The sequence below is a fragment of the Rhagoletis pomonella genome, unplaced genomic scaffold, assembly GCF_013731165.1.
Source record: "Rhagoletis pomonella isolate Grant_MI unplaced genomic scaffold, Rhpom_1.0 Rhpom_scaffold_00015, whole genome shotgun sequence".
Lineage (NCBI taxonomy): Eukaryota > Metazoa > Arthropoda > Insecta > Diptera > Tephritidae > Rhagoletis > Rhagoletis pomonella.
This window is the reverse complement of record NW_023458569.1, coordinates 596,249-623,521: the sequence shown is the minus strand read 5'-3', so window position 1 is coordinate 623,521 and position 27,273 is coordinate 596,249. Positions and strand designations below refer to the sequence as shown.

Sequence of the window (27,273 nt, the reverse complement as noted above, 5' to 3'; positions counted from 1 at the left end):
CAAAAGCAAAATGCGTGGCTACAAATTTCACAAGAATGTGGGAGAAGTATTGATGAAGTTAAAAAGAAAATTAAAAATGTACGGACAGCATACGTTACCGAAAAGAAGAAAGTTGACAGTTTAAAAAAATCGGGTTCGTCAGCGGACATGCTCTATGAACCACATTTATTCTATTTCGATGAGATGTCTTTTCTTGACTCCGTCGTTGTTTTACGGAAAACTTCAAGCAATATGAACAACGTAAGTTAGAAAGTGTCAGTGCTTCATAAAATACCCAGTATGTGCCAAGCAAAAATATATATTAATATGTACATGTAATCAAATTAAAATATTAAGAGGCAGACCTCATGGTGAAACACATGGGATAATTTAATTACTCGTTTTAATGCTTTGAATAACTTGGCGTTTACTAATTAAAATAATATAATCTTCAAATGTTTTTATTTTGTATAAATATTCATAATAGAAAAATGTGGAAATTGCTGTAGAAGCCCTGGAAACCGTGGATGACCACTTGAATTTAACACTGACAGAAGACATATTACCAACACAATCTCCTACGCCTTCTCCATCAACATCAACATCAACATCTTTATCTGTACCATCTTCATCATCGTCGTTGGTTCGTCGACGCCGCAATCGAAGCTCAAATAGTGACGCAAAATTTGACCAAGCCATCGAAGCTATCGTTTCTTCTGCAACGACATCTGATAAGGATAACGTGTTCACATCATTTGCAAAATCTATAGCCCTGCAGCTAGAACAATTGCCACTAATTGAAGCGACCGAAACGATGTCCGAAATTCATAATATTGTAACGCGGAAAGTAATTGGGTATTTAGCAGCATCTCAACATCAGTCAAATGGGAATAGTGAGCACGATATTTTGGAGCTTGCTATAGCCGACGCAGACATAAGTTTCTAAAACCAAATTGTGTTTGCTCCAAATCTAATGTAAGCATTGTAAAATACATATGTATGTACATATGTTTATAAATTTTTTTGACTGATATTACAGTGAAACAGCAAATTGACAAATCAACTCCAAACGTTATTATCGTTGTTATACACTGTGATGTCACGATCAGCAACAATTGCATCAAAATAAGTAAAAGCCACCGCAGAGGCTTTTTATTTAACTAATCGCCCGTAAATCGTTGACTAAAATGGAGCAACATTAGTTACGCAAATCCCAGGAAATGTCCACAAAACACCGCATTAATCAACTTAAGAAAAACTTGGGAACTGCATACTGTTATTAACACATTTATAGTCAGCAGAAGCTTCATATTTTTACTACTATACTATGAAAGACTAGACTATAAAGACTATGAAAGAAAAGAACTACTTTTTTAAGAAAAGGACTATGGAACGAAGTATTGCAATGCTATGTATAAGCGATATACTATTTTTTTTAAACATATTTATGTACACTTGTGATCAGCTAATTAAGCCAGAAACATTTTGATCAATTTCGGCTCTTTTGCTTTTGTTTATTTAATGTTTATTATTTTTCCGTAAAAGTCTAGCTCATTATATAACAAACGCCATAAAAATCCACATTTCAAACTTTGTGCAAAAATTATGAAAAATCTGCAAAGTTTCAACTAAACTTTCAACTTTTTATTCAGATCTTTTAGAATTATTTTGAGTATTCAGTTTAATAGCCCATTAAATTCTAGGGAATAATGTGCATGTCTTAAGTTGCTAAAGAATCGCGTTGATTTTTAATATTTTTTTTTTGACTGCATTACAACTTTTTTCCAACTTAAGACATGCACATTATTCCCTAGAATTTAATGGGCTATTAAACTGAATACTCAAAATAATTCTAAAAGATCTGAATAAAAAGTTGAAAGTTTAGTTGAAACTTTGCAGATTTTTCATAATTTTTGCACAAAGTTTGAAATGTGGATTTTTATGGCGTTTGTTATATAATGAGCTAGACTTTTACGGAAAAATAATAAACATTAAATAAACAAAAGCAAAAGAGCCAAAATTGATCAAAATGTTTCTGGCTTAATTAGCTGATCACAAGTGTATGTACACAAAGAAGTGAAAATATTCTTGGATGATTTTTGTTTTGTAATGTTATTTAGTTATTTGTTTATGTTTTTATTTTGTTATTATTAAAGTTTATTAAAAGCATTTGTTCTTGAATGAATTTATATTCAGGTATTTTATCCCAACTAATATGGGAGTTTAGGTGTCCAAATGTTCGTTAAATTTTACAGTGGGTTTCTGCAGACGGAAATTCTATTTACAGAAGACTTACACAATCTGTGGATTCACAAGGCGTGTTAAGCGTCGTAAAATCTTAATCTTAAATTTGTTGTACGTTATATACAAAAAATTACAAAAGAACAAATTACTTACCTTTTATGTAATTTCAAAATATTTTAAAAAATCTTGCGGGAAAGAAATTTTATAAAATAGTAAACACATGAATGCATGTTTTCATTTTGGAACTTGTTTTTTTATTTTATGCCATTGATACGGCACATCTCCATCAGTTATGCAATATTTACAGATATTATCTCGTGTTTTACATGCGTATTTGTACGTATTTTGCTCTTGTACTGGTAAAGAGGAAATTGTAGACGGAAGAACTTGGTTAGAGATGTCTTGCTGGGGATTTGGTGCCTGAGCCAGTTTTCGCGCTAAATAGTTATGCAAAATGCAACACGCCTTAACGACAGTATCGCATGTTTCCACTGAAACCTCAATGGGTCGGTGAAAAACGCGAAATCGTGAACTGAGCCTACCAAACGCCATTTCCACAGTCATTCGCGCTCTACTTAATCTGTAATTATACGCTTCTTGAGCAGTGCTTAAGTTGGAACTTCGGTTGTACGCTTTCATTAAATGGCGGTTCAAACCAAAAATGTCATCGCCGATAAAATAGAAGGGTGTTTTGGAAAGTTGTCCCTTTAAAGGCTTATCAGCAGGAAGGTTTAATTGGCCTCTTGACAAGTTATCATACAATAAGCTATTTTTGAAGGCCATGACGTCAGATGCTCTTCCATTCGCTCCGATATCGACATATATAAATCGGCTGTGTGCATCAACCACTGCAAGAAGAATAATACTGAAAAAGCCCTTATAATTGTGAAAATCTGATCCAGAACGAGGTGGCGCTTTTATTCGGATATGCTTTCCGTCGATTGCTCCCAAAGTGTGCGGGAATTGCCAAAGTGTTTCAAAATCGTTAGCCACATCCAACCACTCTTTTTCGGTCGCAGGTATCTTAAAAATAAATATATAATTATAATTAGTAACAACTACCTTGCTAACTTTTTGCGCAAAATTATCGTATGTTACAAAACGCATGTACCAGGTTGCATCCTCACCAGATGGACAAAATCAGTGTGAAAACATAACTGTGGTAGGTGCTTATTGTAAGGCAATTGTAAGGTATATATATATATATAGATGGATTTACATCCCATACGTGCACAATTTTTAATCAGGTATAGCTCTGGAACCGTAAGTCGCATGAGATTAATATTCGCTTTTGAGACAAACACACACATTACTCTGTGGAGTTCTTTGTTTGAACTCTGCACTCAATATGTATACTTATACTTTTGCTAAGCTTCCATTTGGTCTGTTAAGTGGAGTAACATCGAAAGAAAAAAACCATAAGTACCACGAGATTGATATTTATTTTTAAGACACACACACATTACTCTATGAGTCTTTTGTTTACATTCTATACGTTTGGGGCTGAACACCTTTTGCAGAGAGCACCTTTCTGAGTAGGAGGCTTTTGGCCGCTCTTAGGGATTATAACACTCACTAAGTAGAATTCTCCTTTTTGTGTTGCCGAAGAAGAAGTTATTAATAAATTAGTGCACAGATATAGTAAATTTTGTTTTTATAATAAAGTGTTTGTAATTTTTTTTTATTCGAATCACGCGTTTGGGCACAGCAACCCAAAGTCGTTGTACAAATAAATAAACAGTACCAGAAAATTAACTCACCTTTAAGTATTCATCCTGAAGAACAGCAATTAAAGCTTGTAGTACTTCCGGTAAAAAATTGCTAATTGTCTTCCGCGAAATATGTGTTAAAAACTCTAAAGACCGAAAGGAGTCCCCAGTCGCTAGGTAGCGGAGTGTAACAGCAAGGCGAACTCTTGAGGTTATGGCACATCTCATATTTGTATCAGTTTTTTTTATTCTCGAATCCACCTATATGTACATACATATCAATATCATATTCGTCACAAAAAGATAAAAAAATATAATATATAATTACCTTTGAAAGAATCTCATTAAACTGGTCAATGGACATCCTACAAAAGTTATTGAAGTCCTGTCCTTCTTCCCATAAAATGTCTTTGAGGAGATTTGCTTCCAAATCGTGAAGGCCTCTTTGTGCCAAAAACGGATTCACCCAAAATTTATGTTTTTTCCTTTTTCGCCTTTCTTCTATAATTTTTTGCAGATTTTTTAATTTTTTCAGCGCTTCTATGCAAAGCATATGCCTACTTGGCGCCATTTTGCAAATGCTTATATCAAGATATAAAAAGCCCACACACAAATATTGCCACTGATATAACTTATATCTAGCGACCAAAATGACAGCTGGGCAGCAATAAATTTTATCCTGTGGAGACGGCCAGTTAAGGACGCTAATTTACTCAAAATTGGTACACCCCGGTTTACCATGTAGCGGTAGCTTTCGGAAAGGTAAAAAACATATATTTAATACTTGCGCCGGGTATTTAATGTTCGGCTCCGCCCGAACTTAGACTTTCTTACTTGTTTCCAATAAGATCTTGCAAAATCTTTCCATCCCAATGAATTATAAACGATCCAATTGTGGTCAACTGTAAAAAATGGTCAGTCCATCGCCTTTGTCTTTATCTGCGGGCTGTGCCGGAGCCTCAGCCGCTAAACCTAAACGTAGAATACGTGATAATATTAAGAGTACATTCAGGTTATAAACTGTACCAGGGATGAAAAAGTAGGTACAAATGCACCTTTTTCCGGCGTTTGCTGACCTAAAGGTACATTAAGTACAATCACTAGAATTTAGGTACATTCATCTTTTGATCAGATGAATTTTTATTCTAATTTTTTTCTTTTTGCTTTACTGTGATAATATATTTACTTGTCGGCATGGGAAAAAATGGGGAAAAGTGGTCAAAAGGAAGAAATTAACAAAATCATATTATATTGCATTTAGAACAGCCACTACGAAAAATTAACAATTTACTTAGCTATCCTAAAATTCGTAATTCTTGCTATATTTTTTATATTCGAAATTGGGATTAATTTCTTCCATAAAACGTCATTGCGCCCTAGACCGATGTACTCCCCTCTCCAATGACGGTGTGAAATCTAAAAACGCTCTACCTTTGCAATTGTTGGAATGCATTTTTAATCTATTGAAACCATAAAAGCTAAATCTCCCCGCATATGATAACATTTTTAACTTTTCTATAAAGTTTATTCGCCCATACAGTCCTGGGTCTAAGCTTTATTCAAATTTCATATTTTCTGTAGTTGAGGGCCTCAATTGAAGCAATAGCTATTTTACCCATATTCGCTATTTGATTTCTGGAATATATTTCAACTGCTTTAAACTGCGTATATACCCAGTGGGAAAAGTAGTAGTGCATTCCATGCGTGATAAATAATCGAATGTATTTCTTATGAGGTTTACATCCAATTACTGTTTAATATGTAATCAGCATTCCAATGTATTCAAAAAGTCCCAAAAATTTCATATTAAATCACATTCATTTCTCGATACCAGGTAATGCAAAATTGAATGCCCCACTTTTCTTAGGACATCGCCCTAGGGAAAAGAATGCATTTTCGAATGTGAAAAGGGTTGTTTTACTGATTATTTTTTCGATTACTATACATTACCACTGAGTACTTACGGCAATTCCCTTTATTTTCTCTAGACTTGCTGCAGCTATTAAAGGGAATCGGATAAATTAGCAGACTTTTCCTGTTGTTTTATAAAAAGCTTCGCAAAATGTGTTTTTGGTCTATTTCGCCAATATTTTTCAGTAGTCAAAATTAGGCAAAAACAAAGCTTCTCCGATTTCCATTAGACTATACTTTGGAGGTAAATATAAGCTCAGTGTATTCATATTTTAAAAAATATTATTAAAAAACTACATACGAATGAAGTAACTTTTTTTTAGCTAGAATTTGTCTCATTTAGGTGCATTTATTTTATGATATTAGGTGCAATCTGAAATTTCCGTTTTTTTGCCCTGAACTGTACATTCCTTTTGATTTTATTTGATTAAATGTTAAACCCATTTCAAGTGCTACCCACCTTTTATTGATTTCTGTAACTTATTAAATAAATTGAGTTTAACTTTTTAAACAGGTGACAGCCCTCTTTAATATTCGTACTGTTCAAGCTAAATATTAATATTTTAAGATTTCATTCAGTAATTTATGTAAAATTTAAATAAATTCTGCTTTTTAAACAAATGGCAAGACTGTAAAAATATTGTCAAACTAAAACCTTGTTAAACCTTTTTCGTTTGACACCCAAATTAAAATATTTAAATTATCTAACTCCCTTAAATCATGTTGCATTTAAATTTTAAAACGGGTGGCAACCCTGCTACATGTGTATTGGGGATAAAGTTTTTTCAAAGCCATTTTGATTAATACTTATATTTAAGTAGCTTATTTAAGCTATTTTATACGTCGAACTAACTTTGTCAACAGGTGGCAACCTTCTTAAAATTATTAAAATTTTTCAAACTAAAACGTCTGACGCCCGTATTGTGATTCATATTTAAATCATCTGATTCCCTTAATTCAACTTGCATTTAAATTTTTAAAGAGGTGGCAACCCTTCTATATGTAATTTCGAAATAAAATATTTTCAAAGGAGTTTTGATTGATAAGTATGCTTATTAAAGTAATTTATTTAACCTAAGGCATACGCTGAATTTAAATTTGTAAATAGGTGGCAACCTTGATTTATTTTGGAACGAATTTCCGTCATCCCTTGTCAAGTTTGGTTTGCAGACAAACCGGTTTCGGCATTGTGCCATCTTCAGTGTCATTTTTCGTGGCAACCTTCTTCAGAATATTTTTTAACTGAAACTTTCTTAACCCTGTTTCGTCTGACACACGTTTTGTCATACATACTTAAATAATCTAATTCCCTTAATACAAGTTGTATTTGAATTTTAAAATGGGTGGCAACGCTGCTACATGTGTTTTTGGTTAAATCTTCTTCAAAGTAATTTTGATTGACATCTATATTTAAGTAAGTTTTTTTACCTAATGCAGACATTGAATTAAACTTTGTAAACAGGGAGGGGCAGTGTGTGTATGCATATGGTATTAATTTAACAAAAATTTGCTAACAAAAGGTTAAAGAATAACACATAGGAAAAGAAAAAAACAAGAATGAAAGTAAAGGTGACTACGTACATAAATGAAGAAAAGGATAAAGGCAACGGTAAAAATAAAAACCAAAACAAAGATGCGTAAAGATAAAGGCAAAAATGAAGACCAAGGTAAATTTAAACACTTTACTTATATGTATAAGGGCAAATGTGAAGGGGAATATGTAGCAGAAAAAAATGATGAACATAAAAGTAAAGACAAGGAGGAGGATGAGAATATCGATAAAAGCAAAGATGAGCAAGGTAATTAAAGAGGAAAGGATATAGAGGGAGACACAGAGACTCAATCTGGGAACTATTTTGGGATTTTAGAGATTTTCGGAATTCTCGAGACCTACCGATAAAATAATCGATATTTTTATCGGTTTTGTTATCGATATTTATCGATTTTGTTATCGATTTGTTATCGATATTTACCGATTTTGTTATAGGTATTCACCGATTTTGTTATCGATAATTATCAATTTTGTTATCGACTCTTGTCGATTTTGTTATCGATATTTATCGACTTTGTTAGAGATATTTATCAATTTTGTTATCGATATTTATCCGATTTTGTTATCGATTTTGTTATCGATATTTATCGATTTTGTTATCGATATTTTTATCGATTTTGTTATCGATATATTTGTCGATTTTCTTATCGATATTTTTATCGATTTTCTAATCGATTTAGCTACCAATGGTATTATCGATGTTGCTATTGAAATTTTCATCGAATTTGTCATCGATTTTGTTATCGGTATTTTGATGGACGTTATAATCGATTTTGTTATCGATAGAGTATAAAGTAATAATTTACAAGCGCGCTGAGTAGACGTGTTTCGGACAGTGCGGCAATAATTTGTGCATATATTCGCGTTTTTCCACAGTAAAATAATTTAACTAACTCAAACAAAGTCCCGTCCAGGCCAGCCCTTTATTTATCGTACTAGAAAGGAAGATAAAAATAAGCAAATACATTTTTTATATTGTTTTCGCGAGATGTCAACTAGAACAAAAACAGCCCGCCAAGCTGCTGCCTCTCCAATAACACAAAGTGCAAGAAGCGAGAGCCCGCAGTCAAATAACTGGTTTTCACAAATACGAGTAAAGATGGACCAGCAGAAAGAGAGCATCATCGAACAACTTTCCGAGTGCATGAAGAGATCCGAAGAGCGAGTAATGCAGCGTTTTGGTGAGTTGACGGCTGATCTTAAAAACTTAAGCTCGGAACACTTTGACGACAGCAAGCGACAAGCAGCATCTGTCAAATTTTAAATACACACGTTCTTACGGACACAATTATTTTGGCGACAGCACGACATCTTGGCTGCAGGACTGCAATTGTCGACGTCGCCAAATTAAATCTATTTCTAATTTTGCCGACGACAATGAGTAGATGTAGTGCTGCAAAATTAAATTGTCGCAAAATTAATCACATATTCTTGATTGTTCATGTTTTTCTTATTTATTTAAATAAAAATACACAATTTGTGAAATAAATATACCAAAATGTCAAACTTTAGAATCAGCGGTTTGCTATGTCGCTGAGGTCTTCAAAATGTTTAAGAAGCTAGCTTCAAGGGGACATTTGTCGACAAAATGATGTCGCTGTCGTTACGTCGTGAAGTTGCAGTCGTCAAAGTGTTCCGAGCTTTAAAATTTGCCATCAAAGAGAACGAAGCCCGTGTAGTCAAAGCTGAAGCTGTGTGCGCTCACGTTGAGCAGCTGCGCGTGGATGTGCAAACGTCTCAACCTAATGACGGGAATGAGAGTTCTCGTATTATACGGCTAAACTCTGAAGTGCATACACTCAAAGCACAACTTGACGAGTGTCAAAATTCTCTTGTCTCGTCTGATGCTATCACAAGAGGTTTCCCGCAGGCGAGTGAAGAGAATCTAAGAGATACCTTCTCCAAGCTATGTAGCGCTGTCAACATGATTGCTCCACCGGTACGTGATATTTTCCGCGTTCTCAATAATGACAACAACAACAGCAAGGCTACGGCAGTTATAGTTAAGCTAGGTTCTGCTAGCGACCGATGTCGACTTCTTAGCGCCGTAACACATTTCTGCAAGCAGAATAAGAGATCTATTGCGCTGCGAGACATTGGGCACAAAGCAGACGGGAGAATAGACATCCACGAGAGCCTCACCAAGAATAGCCGTGAAGTTCTGCAGTTCGCAATGCAACTCAAAAGAAAACAACAACTGGCATCTGTGTTTTCTATGCGTGGATGTGTGTATGTTCGGGTTAAACCTAAATGCATCGCAGTGAAGGTGTCCAACATTGAAGATGTCCGTGTGTTAACAGCATCCAGCACGTCGTAATCAAACTTTTGTATGAAGATAGATAACCTTTTTAAATTAAGAGCGATTTTAGAATGTATGACTTTAGTTTATAAATTTATTTGTAATATTTGCAATTTTTTCCTTCTTCCTATACTAGTTCTCATCTCCTTCTTCCCATTTCCTTCTACCTCATTCTCCCTCCACAGATATCGCACATACTCTTTTAGCTCATATTTACTTTTCATACTGATATGCCATTCTGTGATGCAATGTGCTATGTTTGTTTTTTATTTTTTTGATGCTCATGGCTCCTAATGGTGGTTTTGGTTCCAGAGACGGTACTTTCAACATGATTCACATATTGAGTAAACGTAAGAAGGGCCTTAGAGTTTGCCACATCAATGCCCAAAGTTTAGCAAGGAAAATTGATGAATTTAGGTATCTGTTTGAAAATTCGAATGTGGACGTGGTGTGTGTATCAGAGACATGGTTCTCTCCGTGTCATAACGATCACTTATTTCATGTAAATGGGTATAGGCTCCTCCGCTTGGACAGAGTTTATCATGGAGGAGGTGTGGCTATTTATGTAAGAAACGGTCTCTCGTGCAAATTTAACTGTGCATCGCCACCTTCCAGCACCATTGAGTACCTATTTTTAGAAATTTTTACTAAATTTGGCAAGGTACTTATTGGCTGTGTCTACAGACCCAACAGGCAGATTTGTCAAAATGCGTTTATTGATTTTCTCGAGAATCTTACCATAGGCCACAACAAAATTATTATAATTGGTGACTTTAATAGTGATATACTTAAAGATAAAACATTTTCACTTCACGTAAAAAATCTGGGACTCTGTTTTGTAAATCAAACAACACCTACGCACTTTACACGTACCTGCAGCACCTTACTGGACATTTTTCTCGTTAACGAGTTGTCTAGTGTACTTTTGTATGATCAACTTATAGCTCCAAATTTCTCGAGACATGACCTTATTTTTCTCACCTTTGACTTTCGTTCTGATAGCAACCAGTCTTCCTACTCCTCCCGTAACTTTAACAATATTAACTACGAAAGACTTAATGAAAGTATTAATTCAATCAACTGGGGATTTGTTCGCTACATTCCGTCTGCTAACGATCAAATTAATTTCATACAGACAAATATTAACACACTATTCGAGACATGTGTGCCTCTAATTACAAAACCAAGCAGGCATGGTAGTCGTCCATTGTTTAACACCTATATAAGAAAATTGATTGATGATAGGAATAGTGCGTATCAAACCTGGAAGAAATTGAATTCCGACACAGCCCATTATGAGTACAAGTCTATAAGAAGAATAGTTACGAAGGCCATAAAATGCCAAAAGATGAAATATTATGAGCACCAATTCAGAACTGCAGTAAGCTCAAAGCAGACATGGAAGCGTATTCGTGAAACTGGCATCGACAGTGAAATCTCTGTCTCAATTGAATCTGTAAGGGCCGGTTGTTCAATGTCTGATTAGCACAAATCGGAGGTAGAACCTCCGTTTAGATACAACGACTGCTTTATCGATCACATGTTATATGCATGATTTCGAAAACGTCGATAATGATGTTTAACCGGCAAGTAGTGATAACCAGACATTGAACAACCGGCCCTAAATGTTGATGAAGTAAATGCTAAATTTGTTAATTTGTCTCGTCCTCGCAGTAATATAACAGGTTATAATGTTTGTCATATAAACTTCTGCAGTGCGTTTTCTTTTCAATGCGTAGATGAATGTGATGTTGTTGAGTCCATACTTTCTGTGAAATCCAACGCCGCTGGTCTTGACGGAATCCATCCTAAATTCATTAAGTGTATATTGCCATTCATTCTCCCTCACCTTACCCTTAATTTCTCTTCCTAAGCTGTAACACGACACATGAACGTGGCACTAACAGAGGGACGATTAAACAACACATTTACAGTACAAAAAATAAAGTAATGATCAGACACAAAACCTATTTGGCTAAATTTAAGAACATGATCAGGTCTAGAGGTGATAAAGTACTCCAGTAGGCTAGGATTTGAGTTATTGGAAAATCTCGTCGGTAAAAGTTTGTTCACTATTACTAATCCAGAAGTAGATACATGTTCACGTAAGTTAACAGCATATGAATCATTCAGTAGGAGGTTCACATTCAGATCACCACAAATAACATACAATTCATAGCCAATTATATACATAGAAATTTCAGCAAAAAACGAGTCCAACAAATTACTTTTATGGGAATTATAAACACACGGCACTAATATACTTATTATACCATCTGAGATTTCAGCAATAATAAACTCCGTTTCTGAACTAGAGGATACTGTCAAAGGTCGAATTTTTAGGTTAGATTTGCAGTAGATTGCAACTCCTCCTCCTGTTTTATTTCTCCGCTCATGTCGCACTAGATTATACTTTGGAATGGTGTAGTAAAAATCGCAAGTATCAGGACTAAACCATGTTTCAGATACACAAATGACGTCAACTAAGGACTCCTCAAAAACACTTCTGACGTAGTCCAACTTATCGCCACTGAGACTTCGTGCGTTAAAATGGACTACATTCAAACCTAGAGCTTGCTTACATAAAATGTCTAGCAAGAGACTGTGGTTTTCACCAACACTGCAGACCTTGTTTTTAACTGGGTTTACCATTACTAATTGTAAACATACGGGAGGCAACTACAAGCACATACGAGCATTTAGCATGCATATGTGTGCAATGGCAATACACAACAAGATAACAAAAAGATTTTTCACTGTAAGTATATAGATAGATAAAGAAACAGTAGGGATTTGAGAAGAGATGTAATAGTAATTTAATATATATATGTATATAAACGATATATATGTGAACGCGAACAAAGACATTACCGCAAATTGAGAAGACCGACGACAAGCGCTTCTGTTTTTTAAGCTACAAGGCAAACTGAAGAGTTTCGCTGTTACTTCTAGAAAGACTCTCGCGTATATGTATTCGCTCATCAATGTCACGTCCAATGTCCCGAAGAGTAATTCCCCTCTTATTCGCCTTGTAAAACTTTGCCAGCGCCATGAAGAGTAGCGACCGATCGCTCGAGGAGACGAACTTAACGATTACTGGCGTATTTTTGGTATTTCCATTACTTTTGCGAACGCGAAAGGCTGCGCGAATGGGAGGTGCATTCAGTTGAACCACTTTGCAAAGTCATTAAGTATTTCACCCAAATTCTCATCACGTATTTGGGCAGGCCAATAACGATTATGTCGTTAGCAACAGAGGCATTTTCATATTCTGTGATGCTTGACTTCAACAGCTGCACTTCCTTCTTAAGGTCAGCCACCACCACACACTCACGCTCAGTTTGTGTTAATCTACCCTCCAGATTCGAAACTCTCTTCTTTACAGCTTGTACGTCAGCTGCCAACTCACCAAATTTCTGCATCATCCTCTCCTCGAACTCTTTCTTCGCCTCTATACGCAAGAGCCATGTTGGAGGATGTTCTTCTTTACTCCCTTCTTCAGTTTGAGCTGAAGATTTTGATGGCGATAGGTGATTAGTGTGTGTTTCTGGTATTCACACTAGTTGATCGTGTACCCATATTGAGTTTCACACAGAAGAGCTTTCAAAGCTCACAGGTAGATGGCGCTCGCAGAAGCATGGCACAAAATGAGGGGAAAGAACAGCCTATGAAAGTGCAGAACAGCTGTCGGAAGAGCACCTGATGATCAGCCAGCTGATGAAAGTGGATGAAAGTGGAGGTATAAACTGGAACTGTATTGTTTCGGTGCTATGTGGTTTTTTGTTGATGATTATTATTTTGTTGTTTGTTGTTGGTGTATTTGTTTATGTTTATTTATTGCTTTTTTATTCTATTTGACTTATTCAGAAGGAGTGTTTCACCGAGTAAACTTTATGCATGTAGATTTTTCTACTTTCTGCATCCGCTTCTAGTTGCGTGTTCACTGGACAAGTTATCTTACAAACAAATCACTTTATCTTTTCGAACAAATCACTTTATCTTTGAATATTCCCTGCAGTGAAACCCCAAACCAGTTAGAAACAAGTAAGAAAGTCTAAGTTCGGGCGGAGCCGAACATAAAATACCCGGCGCAAATATTAAATATACATATGTTTTTCACCTTTCCGAAAACTACCGCTACATGGTAAGCCGAGGTGTATCAATTTTGAGTAAATTAGTGACCTTAAATTTCGAGATATTGAAGTTTCAAGCATTTCTGAAATTTACCATTATATGAAATATGGCCGTAATTCTAGTCTGATTTCAATAATTTTCGACGTTTTGCTTCTATGTGGCAAGCACAATAACCATACCGAGTTTGGTACAAATTGGTAGAACGGTTACCGAGATACATATATGAGATCATAAGTGGGCGGTGCCACGCCCATTTTCCAAAATTTTATCATAAACGTATTTCTTGGAAACGAATTGTTGCAAGCGGCAATTTTGAATAAATTAGCCTTAATATTTACTGATTAATCGAAGATTTCGTATTTCTCCAAATTACCGTTATATGGGATGTGGGCGTGGTTATTGTCCGATTTTAAAAATTTTCCGCCATTTGGTATCTTGTACCAAGGCCAATAACTGTGCCAAGTTGGGAAGATATGGGTGCAGCGGTTACCAAGATATACACATGTAACCATAAGTAGGCGTGGCTAATCCCATTTTCCAAAAATGTATAATGCTCTTATTTGTCGTCTAAAACTTATTGTAAATATCAATTTTGAGTGAATAATCTTCAGTAGTTACTAAAATATCGCAGTTTTCGTATTTCTGAAAATTACCGTTATATGGGAGGTAGGCGTGGCTATTGTCCGATTTTGCCCATTTTCAATACCATCCGTCCTACGCCCAAAAGAAGTGCACATACCAAGTTTCGTTAAGATATCTCAATTTTTACTCGAGTTATCGTGTGCACAGACGGACGGACGGACGGACAGACAGTCACCGCTTAATCGATTTCTCTTTTCATCCTGATCATTTATGTATACATTTGTCTATATCTATCTCGATTCGTTTTGCCTGTTACAAACAACCGTTATGTTAACAAAGTTATAATACCCTTGTGCACAAGTGCGCTCGGGTATAAAAAGAAAATTTTCCCTGCGCCCGGGCTTGAACCTGCCCTGCAGTGAAAACCCAAACCAGTTAGAAAAAATACTAGTTCATAAACTAGTATGTGCCTACCAATTCGACATTTTCGAAGAACTTAAGCGTTCAGCGACATCTGCCTTTGAATTGCCAAAGCCTAAAATAAAACGCAATTAATTGTTTTTCTTACTGGTTCTGGTTCTAGGATCGCAGATTCGAGGCCGCTTGCAGGTGGTTAAGATTTTTAAAGTTAGATCAATGTAAGTAGGAATAATTATTTCAATTTAAATATAAATAACAAACTTAAAAATCTAGTTGCATTACAAAAAAAAAAGAAACAAATGTATGGGAAAATACTTGTGCCATAATAAAATGGATTAAAAAAATATTTTTTTTTTAATTAAATTTAAGAATAACAAAAGAACTCTAAATAAAAAATATAAATATAAGAAATATTATAAAAAAAAATAAAATAAAAAAAATTTCCCTGCGCCAGGGCTTGAACCTGGTACCTCAGGCATACCACGCGAGTGCTTTGCTCTGTCGGCCATTGCGACTGTTGGAGCGTCGCGAGCAAAAAGGCATACTAATGCTTTTCATGGGGGATGAATTGGCAGACTTTCTCATCAACTGGTATGATACTACTAGTCTTTCTACTAGTAGATGCTGATGCATAGCCTGACAATTGACATCTCGTAGGACATCGCAATGTTAAAAATACCAGTCGCTAACATTGAAAAAGGATAGAACGTGAACTAGTTAGACTGAAACGCAAACTGGTAGAATTCTAGTTCACAACTAATAGCTTTCTCTGCAGGGTGGTACCTCATGCATACCACGCGAGTGCTTTGCTCTGTCGGCCATTGCGACTGTTGAAGCGCTGCGAGCAAAAAGGCATGATAAAGCTTTTCATAGGGGATGAATTGGTAGACTATCTCATCAACTGGTATGATGCTACTGTTATTTCTACTAGTAGATGCTGATGCATAGTCTGACAATTGACATCTCGTAGGACATAGCAATGTTAAAAATACCAGTCGCTAACATTGAAAAAGAATAGATCGTGAACTAGTTGGGCTGAAACGCAATCTGGTAGAATTCTAGTTCACAACTAGTAGCTTTCTCTGCAGAGTTATTACACTCTACACCACAGCTTTGCTCAGCACGTCCGCACACGTCAACAGCAGTTAAGTTTAACTTTGGATGCCATTTTTAGGTTATAAATATTTCCCCGCAGCTGCGCCATCTGTAACTCAAAAGCCATAATACACACACGCATACTTTTTGTCTCCCTCTGACACTTCCCTATGTTTGAAAAATGATGAAGTGATTTTATATGGAAAATTTATGCCCATATATTAGAATAAAATAAACATACTTAGAAAATATCAACCAATACTACCCATTTACCAAAGGAAAGGAAGTAACTTGAGTTTTAAAACAAAGAAAACAAAATCATTTGAGCGGTTTTGGAGCATTTTGGTAGTAAAGAAAACGTTGTAATTTTTTCAACAATTTATTGCCTTAAAATGCTCAATATTTGTTGAATTTATATACAATTTGGGCACGATAATATATCTATTGCTCAAAAGAACATAAATATATCGCGAAAATGAAAGTGATATCAAATCATAAGTTGCTAGAGCACTTTAGAGGCTCAAAATTGACCTTAAAATAAGCCAATGTTTACCGTTGTTTCTATTTACGAAAGAAACCGAATTAGTTACTTACAAAAATGAATCTGTCTTTAGGTTTGGAATTTTCTCTTAGAAACTCCATACTTTTCTTTTTTCTTTCTCGTGCAATAAGCGTTTTCGAGAAGCTCTAAAAATTACCACTACAACATTTGAGTATACCCTCCATATCGAAACGTAAGACGTATTCTACGTCGAAAGTAAATTCCGGATGACAAGCATCTAAATAAACCTGAAATTAAATTACATTATCCGAAAATGAACACATTTGGAATTACCTTTGTTCTTCCACACGAGTTTCCCGCCATGCACGTTGAATGCTCGATCTGCTGATAACCAGATCTTCTACACGGTGACCCAATGTTTCGGCGGTTGCGATAAGTATATGCACGGCCATTCCATCACTAACTTTAGCATTGTCAAGTACTGCTGGTGGGGCGTCATAACTTTTCTTCGACCCCGTTTTGTAGGTGGTTTTGAAAAATCTGGGCTTTCGGCTTGTTCAAAAACATGGTACATCGCATATGGCTCTTGGATAACTTTCCTGTTGCCGTCATGCTCATCGTCGCTCACATTTCCATGATTTGATTGCAAGTTATAATTTATTGCAAAAACAATTTAATAATGAATTCTTGATAACACTATTGGTCCTTACATTTTTGTCGATGCATTTCTTCTTGATTTTTTATTTTTCGCATTTCTTCTTTCACTCTTTGGCTCTTGTCCGTATAAAGCCATATAAACACTTGCCATGCAACTTGGACGGCCTTTTTGTCTCTGCTTTTCCAAAAATAATTTATCTTCCGCTATTTTGATTTTTTTTAATGCATTTTGATCAGCAATGTCAAATAAACCATCAAGACTTTCAACGAAGTTTTTGATAATTTCATTTTAGTTTGCGACATTTTTGCTGAAACGGTTTTGCGAATTTTTTCCAGATGCCGAACAATTTCATTAATTTTTCTACACATTTGTGGTCCTCGAGAATTGGTATTCTTGCTTGTTGCCAAAATATTTTAGCTGCATCTATTGCTAATTTTGCACTCTTCCTTGAATCTTTTCTTTTGGCACGATCAACGAATCTTATATTGTAAAACAATAAGGGAGCTTTGCACCAGTAATTTGGTGAGAAGTCCGGCCAATAAAGTCGATAATTTCAACGAAGTTTTTGAAAAATCCATTTTAGTTTCCGACATTTTAGTTGAAACGGTTTGTGAATATTTTTCAAGATGCCGTACAATTTCATTAATTTGTCTACACATTTGTGGTCCTCGCGAATTGGTACTCTTGCTTGTTTCCAAAATATTTTAGCTGCATCTATTGCTAATTTTGCACTCTTCCTTGAATCTTTTCTTTTGGCACGTTCAACGAATCTTATATTGTAAAACAGGAAGGGAGCTTTGCACCAGTAATTTGGTGAGAAGTCCGGCCAATAAAGTCGATAATATGTAAGATTTCGGCAGATTTACGTGTTTTACGATAAATGTTAACCCTTTGTTTACGAAATATTTAGGTATTTCGCATACGTTTACATTTAATATAGCCATACTCGTACATTTTGTATGGAGAATAATAATAATTCATTTTAAATTCTGCATGTAAACATGTTCTCGTCGATAGATCCTGGAAATTAGCTATAAAAATTTTAGCTATAAGAATTGTAGGTGTTTTATTACAACTGAAGCGAAAGAAATCATGTCCGCTTAAATGGGTTAAAAGCAGGGTTCGGATTTGCCTCATTTTACTTATTTATCACTACCAAATCAATTATCCAATCATAATATTCAATACACATATGTACCTCCGTCCAAATCATAAAAGCCGTAGTTGCAATGGGTTTCACTGGTTACGGAACAAAAAAAGTGTCTGCAAATATTAATTGTTTATAAGGCGACACTTAATTACTAACTTATTATTAAAAGTGCTTAAAATTAATTTATCGAACTTATTTCAATTGTTTCCAATAAAACTATATGTATATTAGTTAGTTAGTTATTTAATTTTGTGAGTGTATTAGAACAAGAGACACCGCGACCTAAAAGATCTTTTGTATCTCTTCAAAGGAGTCCCTAACCCAATGTGGCCAAGATACCTTCGGCTGCCCTAATAAATCATAAAAGGGCCTTGGTAGACAAATTCCTAACAACAGAGGGTTCGACCATCGAAGATTTAAAATAAATCAGTCTGGATAAAGCCGGACAGTGACAGAGAATATGCTCCGAAGTTTCATCAGCCTCGAGGCAGGACCGGTATTCCGACTCTGTGATCGCACCTATTCGGTGCAAGTGGAATTGCAATTGGTTCTGACCAGTCAGATACCCAGAAAGTAGCCTGATGTCATTTCTATTGGGTAGGGCAATGTTGTTTCTTTTAAAAACGTAGCCGAAAAGCCTGGCCTGTCTAAGGCCTCCCACCGCTCCCCAGTACTTACTGCGTTACGAGTGTACCCACTCAGTAATTATGGCTCTCGAAGAGGACCAACTGAGACCACAGAATGGCAGTTAGCAATCCTCCACGTGCCAACTCGTCAGCGATCTCGTTGCCTTCGATTCCGCAATGGCCTGGTACACAGCCGTGCTTCTTGGCCGCCAAAACTTGTAGCGTGTCAAATCAGTCTCTAACCAACTTGGATTTGATAGTCCTGATTGAAAGGGTTCGGATGGCTGCTTAGCTATCTGAAAAGATAACTAAAAATGCGCCCTTTAAACCCTTTTCAAGGTTTAATTTTGCGCAGTGTGAGATTGCGACTATTTCAGCCTGAAACATCATGGGCCATTTGCCCGTGGGAACTGCAAGTTTGGTGATAGGTCCAAATATGCCTGCGCTCGCTCTGTCCGCCATCCTTGAGCCGGCTGTGTACCAATGTACATATCTGAGATCAAGGGCAGGGAGCCCATTTGCCCAGTCTTCGCGATCGGGAATTATCACTTGGAATTTTCTGTAAAAGCAGACCTCCTTAGTCATGGAATAAGAGATTCTGAATATTTCCAACCCTAGCACCTTCCCAAGAATACCTGCATGAAGCTTCTTTGCGAAGAAGCCGTCGTCTTTGAAGGGTTCAAAGGACTCTATCACCCACCGTACCTTGTCCGTGTTAATGATGGAGCCAGATCTGCTGTGACTTCTCACTCTAGGGAACCTGTGTTCCAAAGAGACAGGGGTCATCAGATCATGCTCCACCGAGGAACCTGGGAAATGCACTTGAAGTAGGTGATTTAGAGTCTCCCTATCTTGCTTCCTTAGGAGCCCTATCCCATTGGAAGATGCCTTTGACAAAATTTTTTGCAGACGCGAGGCTTCAGGCAACGTTTCTATTGTTTTACAATGTCGCCTCCATGAATTTTGCTATAGTAAGTAAGACAGGCCTTATACTCGTCTTACTGATGTGTCCTTTTGGCCCTGTTGAAAAGCTTTCTGACAGTTTTGCGCTTAGCATCCAGTTCCCCGTTCCTTCAGGGAACCTTAAGTTTCATCAAGGTGGAACAAGTAACTGTGCTGTGATGGAAGGATTCCAACAGAATGCTGTTAAACAGATCCGCTGCGACCTCCATTTCGTCGATTGAGTCAGTGGTGGTTAGCAACGAGTCTGCCGTAACGATCAATCGGAAATTGATCTACTGCAGAGAGTGAGATCTAGTACCTCCTCCCTGACGGCAGTAATAAATGTTCGCAAAGTCTATGTTATTTTGTAAAAGCTATTCTAAAAGGTAGTCACCCCTTTCGTTGATATCGGAGCTGCTTCACACCGTTTGGTGGGCATGCGCATCACAACCAATAATAAACTGGCGATTTGTAAGTCGACAGAATTCGAAGAGCTGCTGCACCTCCAATGGCGGTATAGTGGGGACGGCACCAGGAAAGTAGGCGGATGCGAGGACAATTTCCTGCACCCCACCCACCGTCGACACCTCGACTACAGCCGCTGAAAGATGCCTGGAAATAAAAGGAGTAACAGGCTGGCGTTAATCAAAATGGCGGCGCGGGGAGTAACCCCAAGCCGGTCGTAGATTACCCTACCTGAACTACCCAGTCCTCTTAATTGGCCTCCGCTAAACCAAGGTTCTTGCAGCAGTGCTATTGCGAATTTGCGTTCGCTGGCTAACCTATCAATTGTGTCCGACGCCCCTTGGCATGATGTAGGTTAGCCTGAAGCACCCTTAAGGTGCTCATAGCTTCCGCTGAAGCGATGCTTTAACGAGACACTCCTTTTTGTCTCGTCGGGACCCCCTTTCCTTGGCATCACCGGTCCGTTTTGGTCGTACGGTAGTGGTGGTTTTTACTGGGTTGGAAGCCACGCCTTCTTGTCGCCCAATGGCGGCATTCAACGTGGGATGTCGAGTCACACTCGAGACCACGGATCCAGTCCCTGTTGATGGAACAGGTTGCAAAGTTGCTTGCCTGTTGCTTGGCAGTGATTTGGATCCTTGTGTCGAAGGTGCCTTGCCAGCACAGGTCTCCGTCTGCGGAATTGGTTCTGAAGCTTTCACATCTGCAGCTCCCTCTGCTGTAATGGCCGTGTGCCAGCTGCCAGCATACCCGGCGGCTCCGCTGGTAGATGGCCGCACATCCAGCTCGGGTTCAGCCGGTGCAACAGCTTCCCTAGCCTCCTCCGCAGGCTCGGTGACGTCCGCCTCTATCCCTTGCTGCTCTTTAGCTCGCAACGGCAATTTTACGTGCCCATATCTGTAGGCGATCCTACTTTTAGCCGCAGTAAGCTTTACTATCGAATCGTGGTCGAATACGATGACCAAGTGCAGAAACTTCTCCTGCACCTGTCTGCGTGAAACCTTCTAGCACAACGTTGAGAGATGGTTCTGGTCTAAGATGGTGGCCAGAACCTTCTCGTCGGTTAGCTGGGTGCTTTAAGGAAAGTAGCCCCGAATGACATGTGTCCGAGGGAAACTACTTTCCTCAACGGGTGAAATATCAAAATCTCTCTTGGCCTTGATATCTTCTGCGTGACAGACAATGGGAAGCCACCCAGCTCGAGGGACGCATCCCTCAAACTCCGACTTTGTATCAGTCCCAGATCGCTCAATCATGACATCTATTATGGATTCCAAGCGGTTGGTTGATGGGGTCAACGGGAATGAACCCTAGCTCGACACTACTCGCAACCTTACTGTAGGCAGCTTTCATTGGCCCCATATGAGCCTCTCGAGGCTTCTTTGTGACAGCGTCACGGGGGAAGTTGAGATGCTCTTGGATACTTGTAGACCCTCCTCCCTAGACTTGCCACGGCCTAGAGCTCGCTTAAAGACTCTCCTTTCACGAGAGTTGAAGTGTACGAAGCCAAAAGTAGGGTTTAGGGTTACTCCTTGCACCAATGTGCCGACTTCGGTTAGCCCTAAGGCAGCAGAGCGTACACTGAGGTCGCCGAGGATAACAGTGCTATCAGTCTCTGAGTCCGAAGAAGCTTCGGTCACCAGACTTCCAGCAGCTGAGCTCGACAAAGGTCCGGCTACTAATACCGGAGCTCCTGTTAAACAGGCTAAGTTAGACAGCCCAATGGCTTCCGAGGACCCCTCTGAGCCTCCATTCGCGTGCCCAATGGAACTACCGGAGTGATCCCACTGACTCAGCCAGTTACCTACCCACTTGCGAATTCTTGTTGCTTTTATCCACTATTTCATTTTGTTAAGCCAACTACAATCAAGCGCAGCTATTCCAGTGCTATTTAAACTTGATCACGTGGTTGTTGGTTTTGTTGGTCTTTGTTTACAATTCTATTATTAGAATGTTTAACTTTTACGTGTGCTCGTAATTAAGTAATTTCTTTTTGTTATTTTATGGCCTTATAACAATTATATTCAACAATTTTTATTGAGCTTGAGGCCGTTTCAATGAAAAACTTATTGTGTAAAAGCAACAATAATTTGAAAAAATGGTGGTAGTGAAAGCTATTTCGGAAATCCCCACATTTCCTCATCAGACTTCTTTCAGTAGGATTCTAAACGACGATCCCACTGATTCAGCCAGTTGCGTACCCACTGTGCTAAGTCCGCCTTGTGAATTCTTGCTGCTTTTTTTCACTATTTCATTTTGTTAAGCCAACTACAATCAAGCGCAGCTATTCCAGTGCTATTTAAACTTGATCATGTGGTTGTTGGTTTTGTTGGTTTTTGTTAATAATTCTATTACTAGAATGTTTAACTTTTAGGTGTGTTCGTCCTTAAGTTATTTGTTTTTGTTATTTTATGGCCTTATAACAATTATATTCAACAAATTTTATTGAACTTGAGACCGTTTTTAATGAAAAACTTATTGCGGAAAAGCAGCAATAATTTGGAAAAATCGTAGAGGTGATAGCTATTTAGGAGATCACCACATTTCCTCATCAGACTTCTTTCAGTAGGATTCGAACCGACGATCCCACTGACTCAGGCAGTTGCCTACGCACTGTGCTAAGTTCGCCTTGTGAATTCTGGTTGCTTTTTTCCACTATTTCATTTTGCTAAGCCAACTACAATCAAGCGCAGCTATTCCGCTGCAATTCACTTGATCATGTGGTTGTTGGTTTTGTTGGTTTTTGTTAATATTTCTATTATTAGAATGTTTAACTTTTTTTTAGGTGCTTAAGTTATTTGTTTTTGTTATGTTATGGCCTTATAACAATTATATTCAACAATTTGGCTTGAGGCCGTTTTTTAATGAAAACTTACTGTGGAAAAGCAACAATAATTTGAAAAAATGGTAGAAGTGAAGTTATAAGTCCATAAAATAACAAAAACAAATAACTTAAGAACAAGCACACCTAAAAGTTAAACATTCTAATAATATAATTATTAGTAAAAACCAACAAAACCAACAACCACATAGTCAAGTTTAAATGGCACTGGAATAGCTGCGCTCGATAGTAGTTGGCTTAACAAAATGAAATAGTGGAAAAAAGCAACAAAAATTCACAAGGCGAACTTAGCACAGTGCGTAGGCAACTGGCTGAATCAGTGGGATCGTCGGTTCGAATCCTACTGAAAGAAGTCTGACGAGGAAATGTGGTGTTTTACAAAAAGACTATATCTTCTACCATCTTTTCAAATTAATGTTGCTTTTCCACAATAAGATTTTCAGTAAAAACGGCCTCAAGCTCAATAAAAGTTGTTGAACATTATTAAAATAAAAAAAATTAAATAATTTACAAGAACTGCTAAAATTTATTATCAAAATGGCCCAAGTTTTTTTTTTACAAAAAGGAAAATTGCCCTCTTCTTAGTGTTTGGGCGTAGAGGGCAAAGAGAAGGTTGAATTTTTCGGTAGAAACGAAATCGTCATTAATAAAATTAATATAAAGTTGAGTGACACAAAAGTACACGGTTCCGGGGGCTTGACCATATACATCAGGTAACAAATGGTATGACGGAAACATAACACGCTCCTTGTAATATAAATATATCTGTGGAGTTTTGACAAAACAACCTAACTCGAGATCGGACAATTTTCCACTTTTTCAACCATATGTATAAGTTTTAAAAGCGCCTCTTTCTGTCTTATCAGCGTGTTTCTAGATAGTGTAGATCGGAAGATATAGAAGCCCCCAAATCAACCTATCTCGCAATTTTTACAAGCTGCTTTTGACAAAAGAACCCATATCGAAATATGCTGCAGGGCACAAAGGAAAATATCATAACATAATATTGACAAAAGAACCTATTTGAATATGGGTTTCCAATAGTTTTCTAAAATTATTTTGACAAAACAACCTATTTGCACTCACGTTCTTTTATCAAATGGATAAACGAAAAGAATACAATCCCTTCTAAAGTTAAGTTGTTTTAATAGCCATTTCATCATTAGCATTCACTGTGACAAAACAACCTATATTAACATGAGTGCTTTAGTGTAGTGGGAATTAACGAAATAAGAGGAACCTATATCAAATCAAGTGCTTTTGTCGTGTGCATGTGTAACAAATTAAGACGTTTTTAATGAAAATAAGTTGTTTCCTAATATGGAAAAACATAAACAATGCACAGAGGAAGACAAAAAACAAAGGTTCCATAGTTTTGGAGGAGCATTGACTCTCTCGCAAGTGAATACATTGACTACAAGAATTATAGATATACAAGATTACGACAATTATCAGCTGTTTTGAAGGTACCTACGTCACGGCTCCAAAGAGTTTGTCAATTTGTATGGAATTTTCAATGATTTTAGAATTTTTATACTTTCACTGCAAAAATACACCTTTGTTCAACTGCCGATACTTAACGAATCCAAGTAAGCCATTTGTGAAAACTCACACTATCAATGACAGATATGTCAGTTACGACAAAATGAATAGTACTCTCTTTCTGTTTTTCATTCAAGTTGTGTTTAAATTAAATTAAATAAAATGTCCCACACAAGTGCCCAAGATATTGATGAAGAGATTGATATTGATAAAGATCCTTTCCATGAATCTGATTTTGATGACTCCGATTTTGTCCCGGAGACGGATTCCGATCTTAACACCACTACGCAGGAAATGGCTCCAGATATTGAGTCCAATGTAAGTAATTGGGATTTCACCGAAATTGATGAAACCCAACTATTCGAACTTCCAACCACATCAGCAGTTAAAAATAAGAACAGGCGTAAAAAAAACTTAGGAAAAGAATATGTGACCAATAAAAAGAAAATCGTCCCTGCTAAAAAAAATTAAAGCACTTTCAAAATGCAGAAGGTTGTGTAATACTCACCTAAATTTTGAGGAGCAAAAGATGATTTTTAAACTGTACTGGAACTTGGGTGATTACAACAAACGACGGCAATATCTTTCAGGCTTAATTGATGTTGAATTTAAGAAAACGCATACAATTAATAACGTTGGATATCGACAATATAACTATTTGTATAATTGTGAAATTAACGGTCAAAGGAGAAGAGTATGTAAGCAATGTTTTATGAAAATATATGCCGAAACTGCTCAAAGTATTAAAACTGTTACTAAGTGTAAAGTTAAAGAAAGCTCCGTTGAAATTGTTCAGTGCGATAAAAGAGGAAAAAATTTTCCAGAACTCAAACTGTCGACGGAAAAGTACCAGGAAGTTTTAGATCATATTAATAGTTTTCCAAAATATGTGAGCCATTACAGCCGTCGTCATACAAAACAACTATATCTTCAGTGTAATTTAAGCATGGCAGAATTATACAGATTATACACAAACAAATTTTCTCAACCTGTTTCGTTGTCAACATATCGAGAAATATTTCAGAAGCTGGACATTAAGTTTAAAAAGCCGCATATTGATGTATGCAACAAGTGTGAGACTTTAAGAATAGATATTAAAAATGCATTAACTGAGGATGAATAGCAATGCTTAAATTAAAACAACAAAATCATCACGACGAGGCAGACATGGCATATGAATCTAAAAAACATGATAAAGAACTGTCTTCGAAGGACAAATCTATCAAAATGTATACTTTTGATCTGCAGCAATGTTTGCCAACACCACACTTAAATGCGGCAATGTTCTTCTACAAACGACCATTGTGGACATTTAATTTTACGATGCATGACGGAGCAACAAACAGAGCGAATTGTTATATATGTCCAGGGCAAAACCGAAATTCTTATATTTTCGCCATGTTTGAAAAGGTTTTAGAGGATCATCAAACTATAGAATTAATTGATCACAAGTTTCTGGTTGTTGGACACACGCATATGGAATGTGACACGGTTCATTCCCAAATAGAAAAAAAGAAGAAAAAATTTGTGAATTCCATACATCACCCACATGACTGGGCTACTTTAATAGTAACTACAAATCACAAATACAATGCAATCGAGATGGTTCAAGATCAATACTTTGACTTCGGTAGCCTATTAAAGAACAAATACACGTGGAGAAATACTAATACATTAGGTGCGTGTAACACTACTTATGTTTATATATGTTTAGTCTAATTTTTATTTTTTGTTTTGTAAAGGTGACAAATTTGAATGGAAGCTAATACGTTGGATGCGATATGAGAAATCTAAGTCTGGAATTTTACAGTACAAGCTATCTTTACAGCCGGACGAGGACTTCAAGGAACTAGACATAACACAGCAGCGACGGAAAATAACAAATTTCGAATTAAAGAAATGTTATTCTGCTCCTTTGCCAATATCTTGTAATAAAAAACCTGATTTACAGTCCGTTCTGCCATTTATAAATGCAGAGTTTCATAATTTTTACAATAACTTGCACGTTGAAGGTGAAGAACAATTGGAAGATGATTGGGATATTGACGAATATGATTAGCTGTAGAGTGAATTATTCTTTATTTCTTCTGAATTATAAAAATTAAAGCAATTTAATATAAATGTGAACTACAATATGAACTATTTCTTATTTGTATTTTTAATTCAATTTATTCCAACTTTTCTTTTTCATACCTAAAAATACATGTAATTGGTCTAATAGAAAGCATAACTTTTTATAATATTCGTTTGAAATAAACTGAACTATATTTAAGAAAGTAACATATGTCACTGAATTTTTCTTATTTCGTTTTAATAAAAGTACTAGTCCCGACAAAAGTTGCGAATTATTTGTTACTTTTCAGTACGAAAAAAGACTTTATCTAGAGAAGGGTTGATTTTTCGATCAAAAATAATTTTGACAAAACAACACATCTCGGTTTTTGGACATTTTCTCGGCAGCAGTTATATCTGGAAGAAAGATGCAAATTGGAAAATAAAGGTATTTAAATTCTCCACCATAAAAATAGGTTACATTTGATTAGATATGTTCTGGGACGATTCTGTGACCATATAAAAGTGTTTTTTGGTCCTCGTGTAAAATTCAGTTTTTCGACATTGGT

The 27,273-nt window shown here is 36.7% G+C and overlaps 5 protein-coding genes across 10 annotated transcripts in view; 3 read left to right on the top strand and 2 right to left on the bottom strand.

Moving 5' to 3' along the window:
- The window catches only part of LOC118749364, a 910,564-nt gene that overhangs the window by 705,906 nt on the left and 177,385 nt on the right, over positions 1-27,273 (bottom strand). The window lies entirely within an intron of this gene.
- LOC118749371 overlaps positions 1-27,273 on the top strand; it is a 228,034-nt gene that overhangs the window by 111,211 nt on the left and 89,550 nt on the right. The gene's annotated exons all lie outside the window — the stretch shown is intronic.
- On the top strand, positions 7-1,473 carry LOC118749369. The gene is made up of 3 exons (XM_036484165.1): positions 7-240; positions 467-954; positions 1,019-1,473. The coding sequence occupies exons 1-2, from the start codon at positions 148-150 to the stop codon at positions 923-925; spliced, it is 552 nt and encodes a 183-aa protein (XP_036340058.1). The 5' UTR covers positions 7-147; the 3' UTR covers positions 926-954; positions 1,019-1,473.
- LOC118749363 (putative nuclease HARBI1) lies at positions 2,456-4,570 on the bottom strand. Of its 3 annotated transcripts, XR_004994205.1 has the most exons (4): positions 4,261-4,570; positions 3,984-4,193; positions 3,335-3,813; positions 2,456-3,246 (listed from the first exon to the last, which is right to left on the bottom strand). XR_004994205.1 is itself a non-coding variant. In XM_036484156.1 (3 exons), the coding sequence occupies exons 1-3, from the start codon at positions 4,501-4,503 to the stop codon at positions 2,458-2,460; spliced, it is 1,242 nt and encodes a 413-aa protein (XP_036340049.1). In that variant the 5' UTR covers positions 4,504-4,570; the 3' UTR covers positions 2,456-2,457. The 3 variants fall into 3 exon arrangements, 2 of the variants coding, with proteins under 2 accessions (XP_036340049.1, XP_036340050.1); XM_036484156.1 differs by lacking the exon at positions 3,335-3,813; XM_036484157.1 differs by lacking the exons at positions 3,335-3,813; positions 3,984-4,193.
- Positions 23,709-26,772, top strand: LOC118749365. Its single transcript, XM_036484162.1, has 2 exons — positions 23,709-26,330; positions 26,395-26,772. Exons 1-2 carry the CDS (start codon positions 25,778-25,780, stop codon positions 26,709-26,711), a joined length of 870 nt encoding a protein of 289 aa, XP_036340055.1. The 5' UTR covers positions 23,709-25,777; the 3' UTR covers positions 26,712-26,772.

Excerpts from the sequence above, each read along its gene's own strand:
- LOC118749369 (XM_036484165.1), top strand. The coding sequence starts at position 148 with ATGCTCTATGAACCACATTTATTCTATTTCGATGAGATGTCTTTTCTT. Across the intron at positions 241-466 it reads CTTCAAGCAATATGAACAAC|AAAAATGTGGAAATTGCTGT; the intron begins GTAAGTTAGAAA and ends TATTCATAATAG.
- LOC118749363 (XM_036484156.1), bottom strand. The coding sequence starts at position 4,503 with ATGGCGCCAAGTAGGCATATGCTTTGCATAGAAGCGCTGAAAAAATTA. Across the intron at positions 4,194-4,260 it reads TTAATGAGATTCTTTCAAAG|GTGGATTCGAGAATAAAAAA; the intron begins GTAATTATATAT and ends ATGTACATATAG. Across the intron at positions 3,247-3,983 it reads TTCAGGATGAATACTTAAAG|ATACCTGCGACCGAAAAAGA; the intron begins GTGAGTTAATTT and ends TTTATTTTTAAG.
- LOC118749365 (XM_036484162.1), top strand. The coding sequence starts at position 25,778 with ATGCTTAAATTAAAACAACAAAATCATCACGACGAGGCAGACATGGCA. Across the intron at positions 26,331-26,394 it reads GAGAAATACTAATACATTAG|GTGACAAATTTGAATGGAAG; the intron begins GTGCGTGTAACA and ends TGTTTTGTAAAG.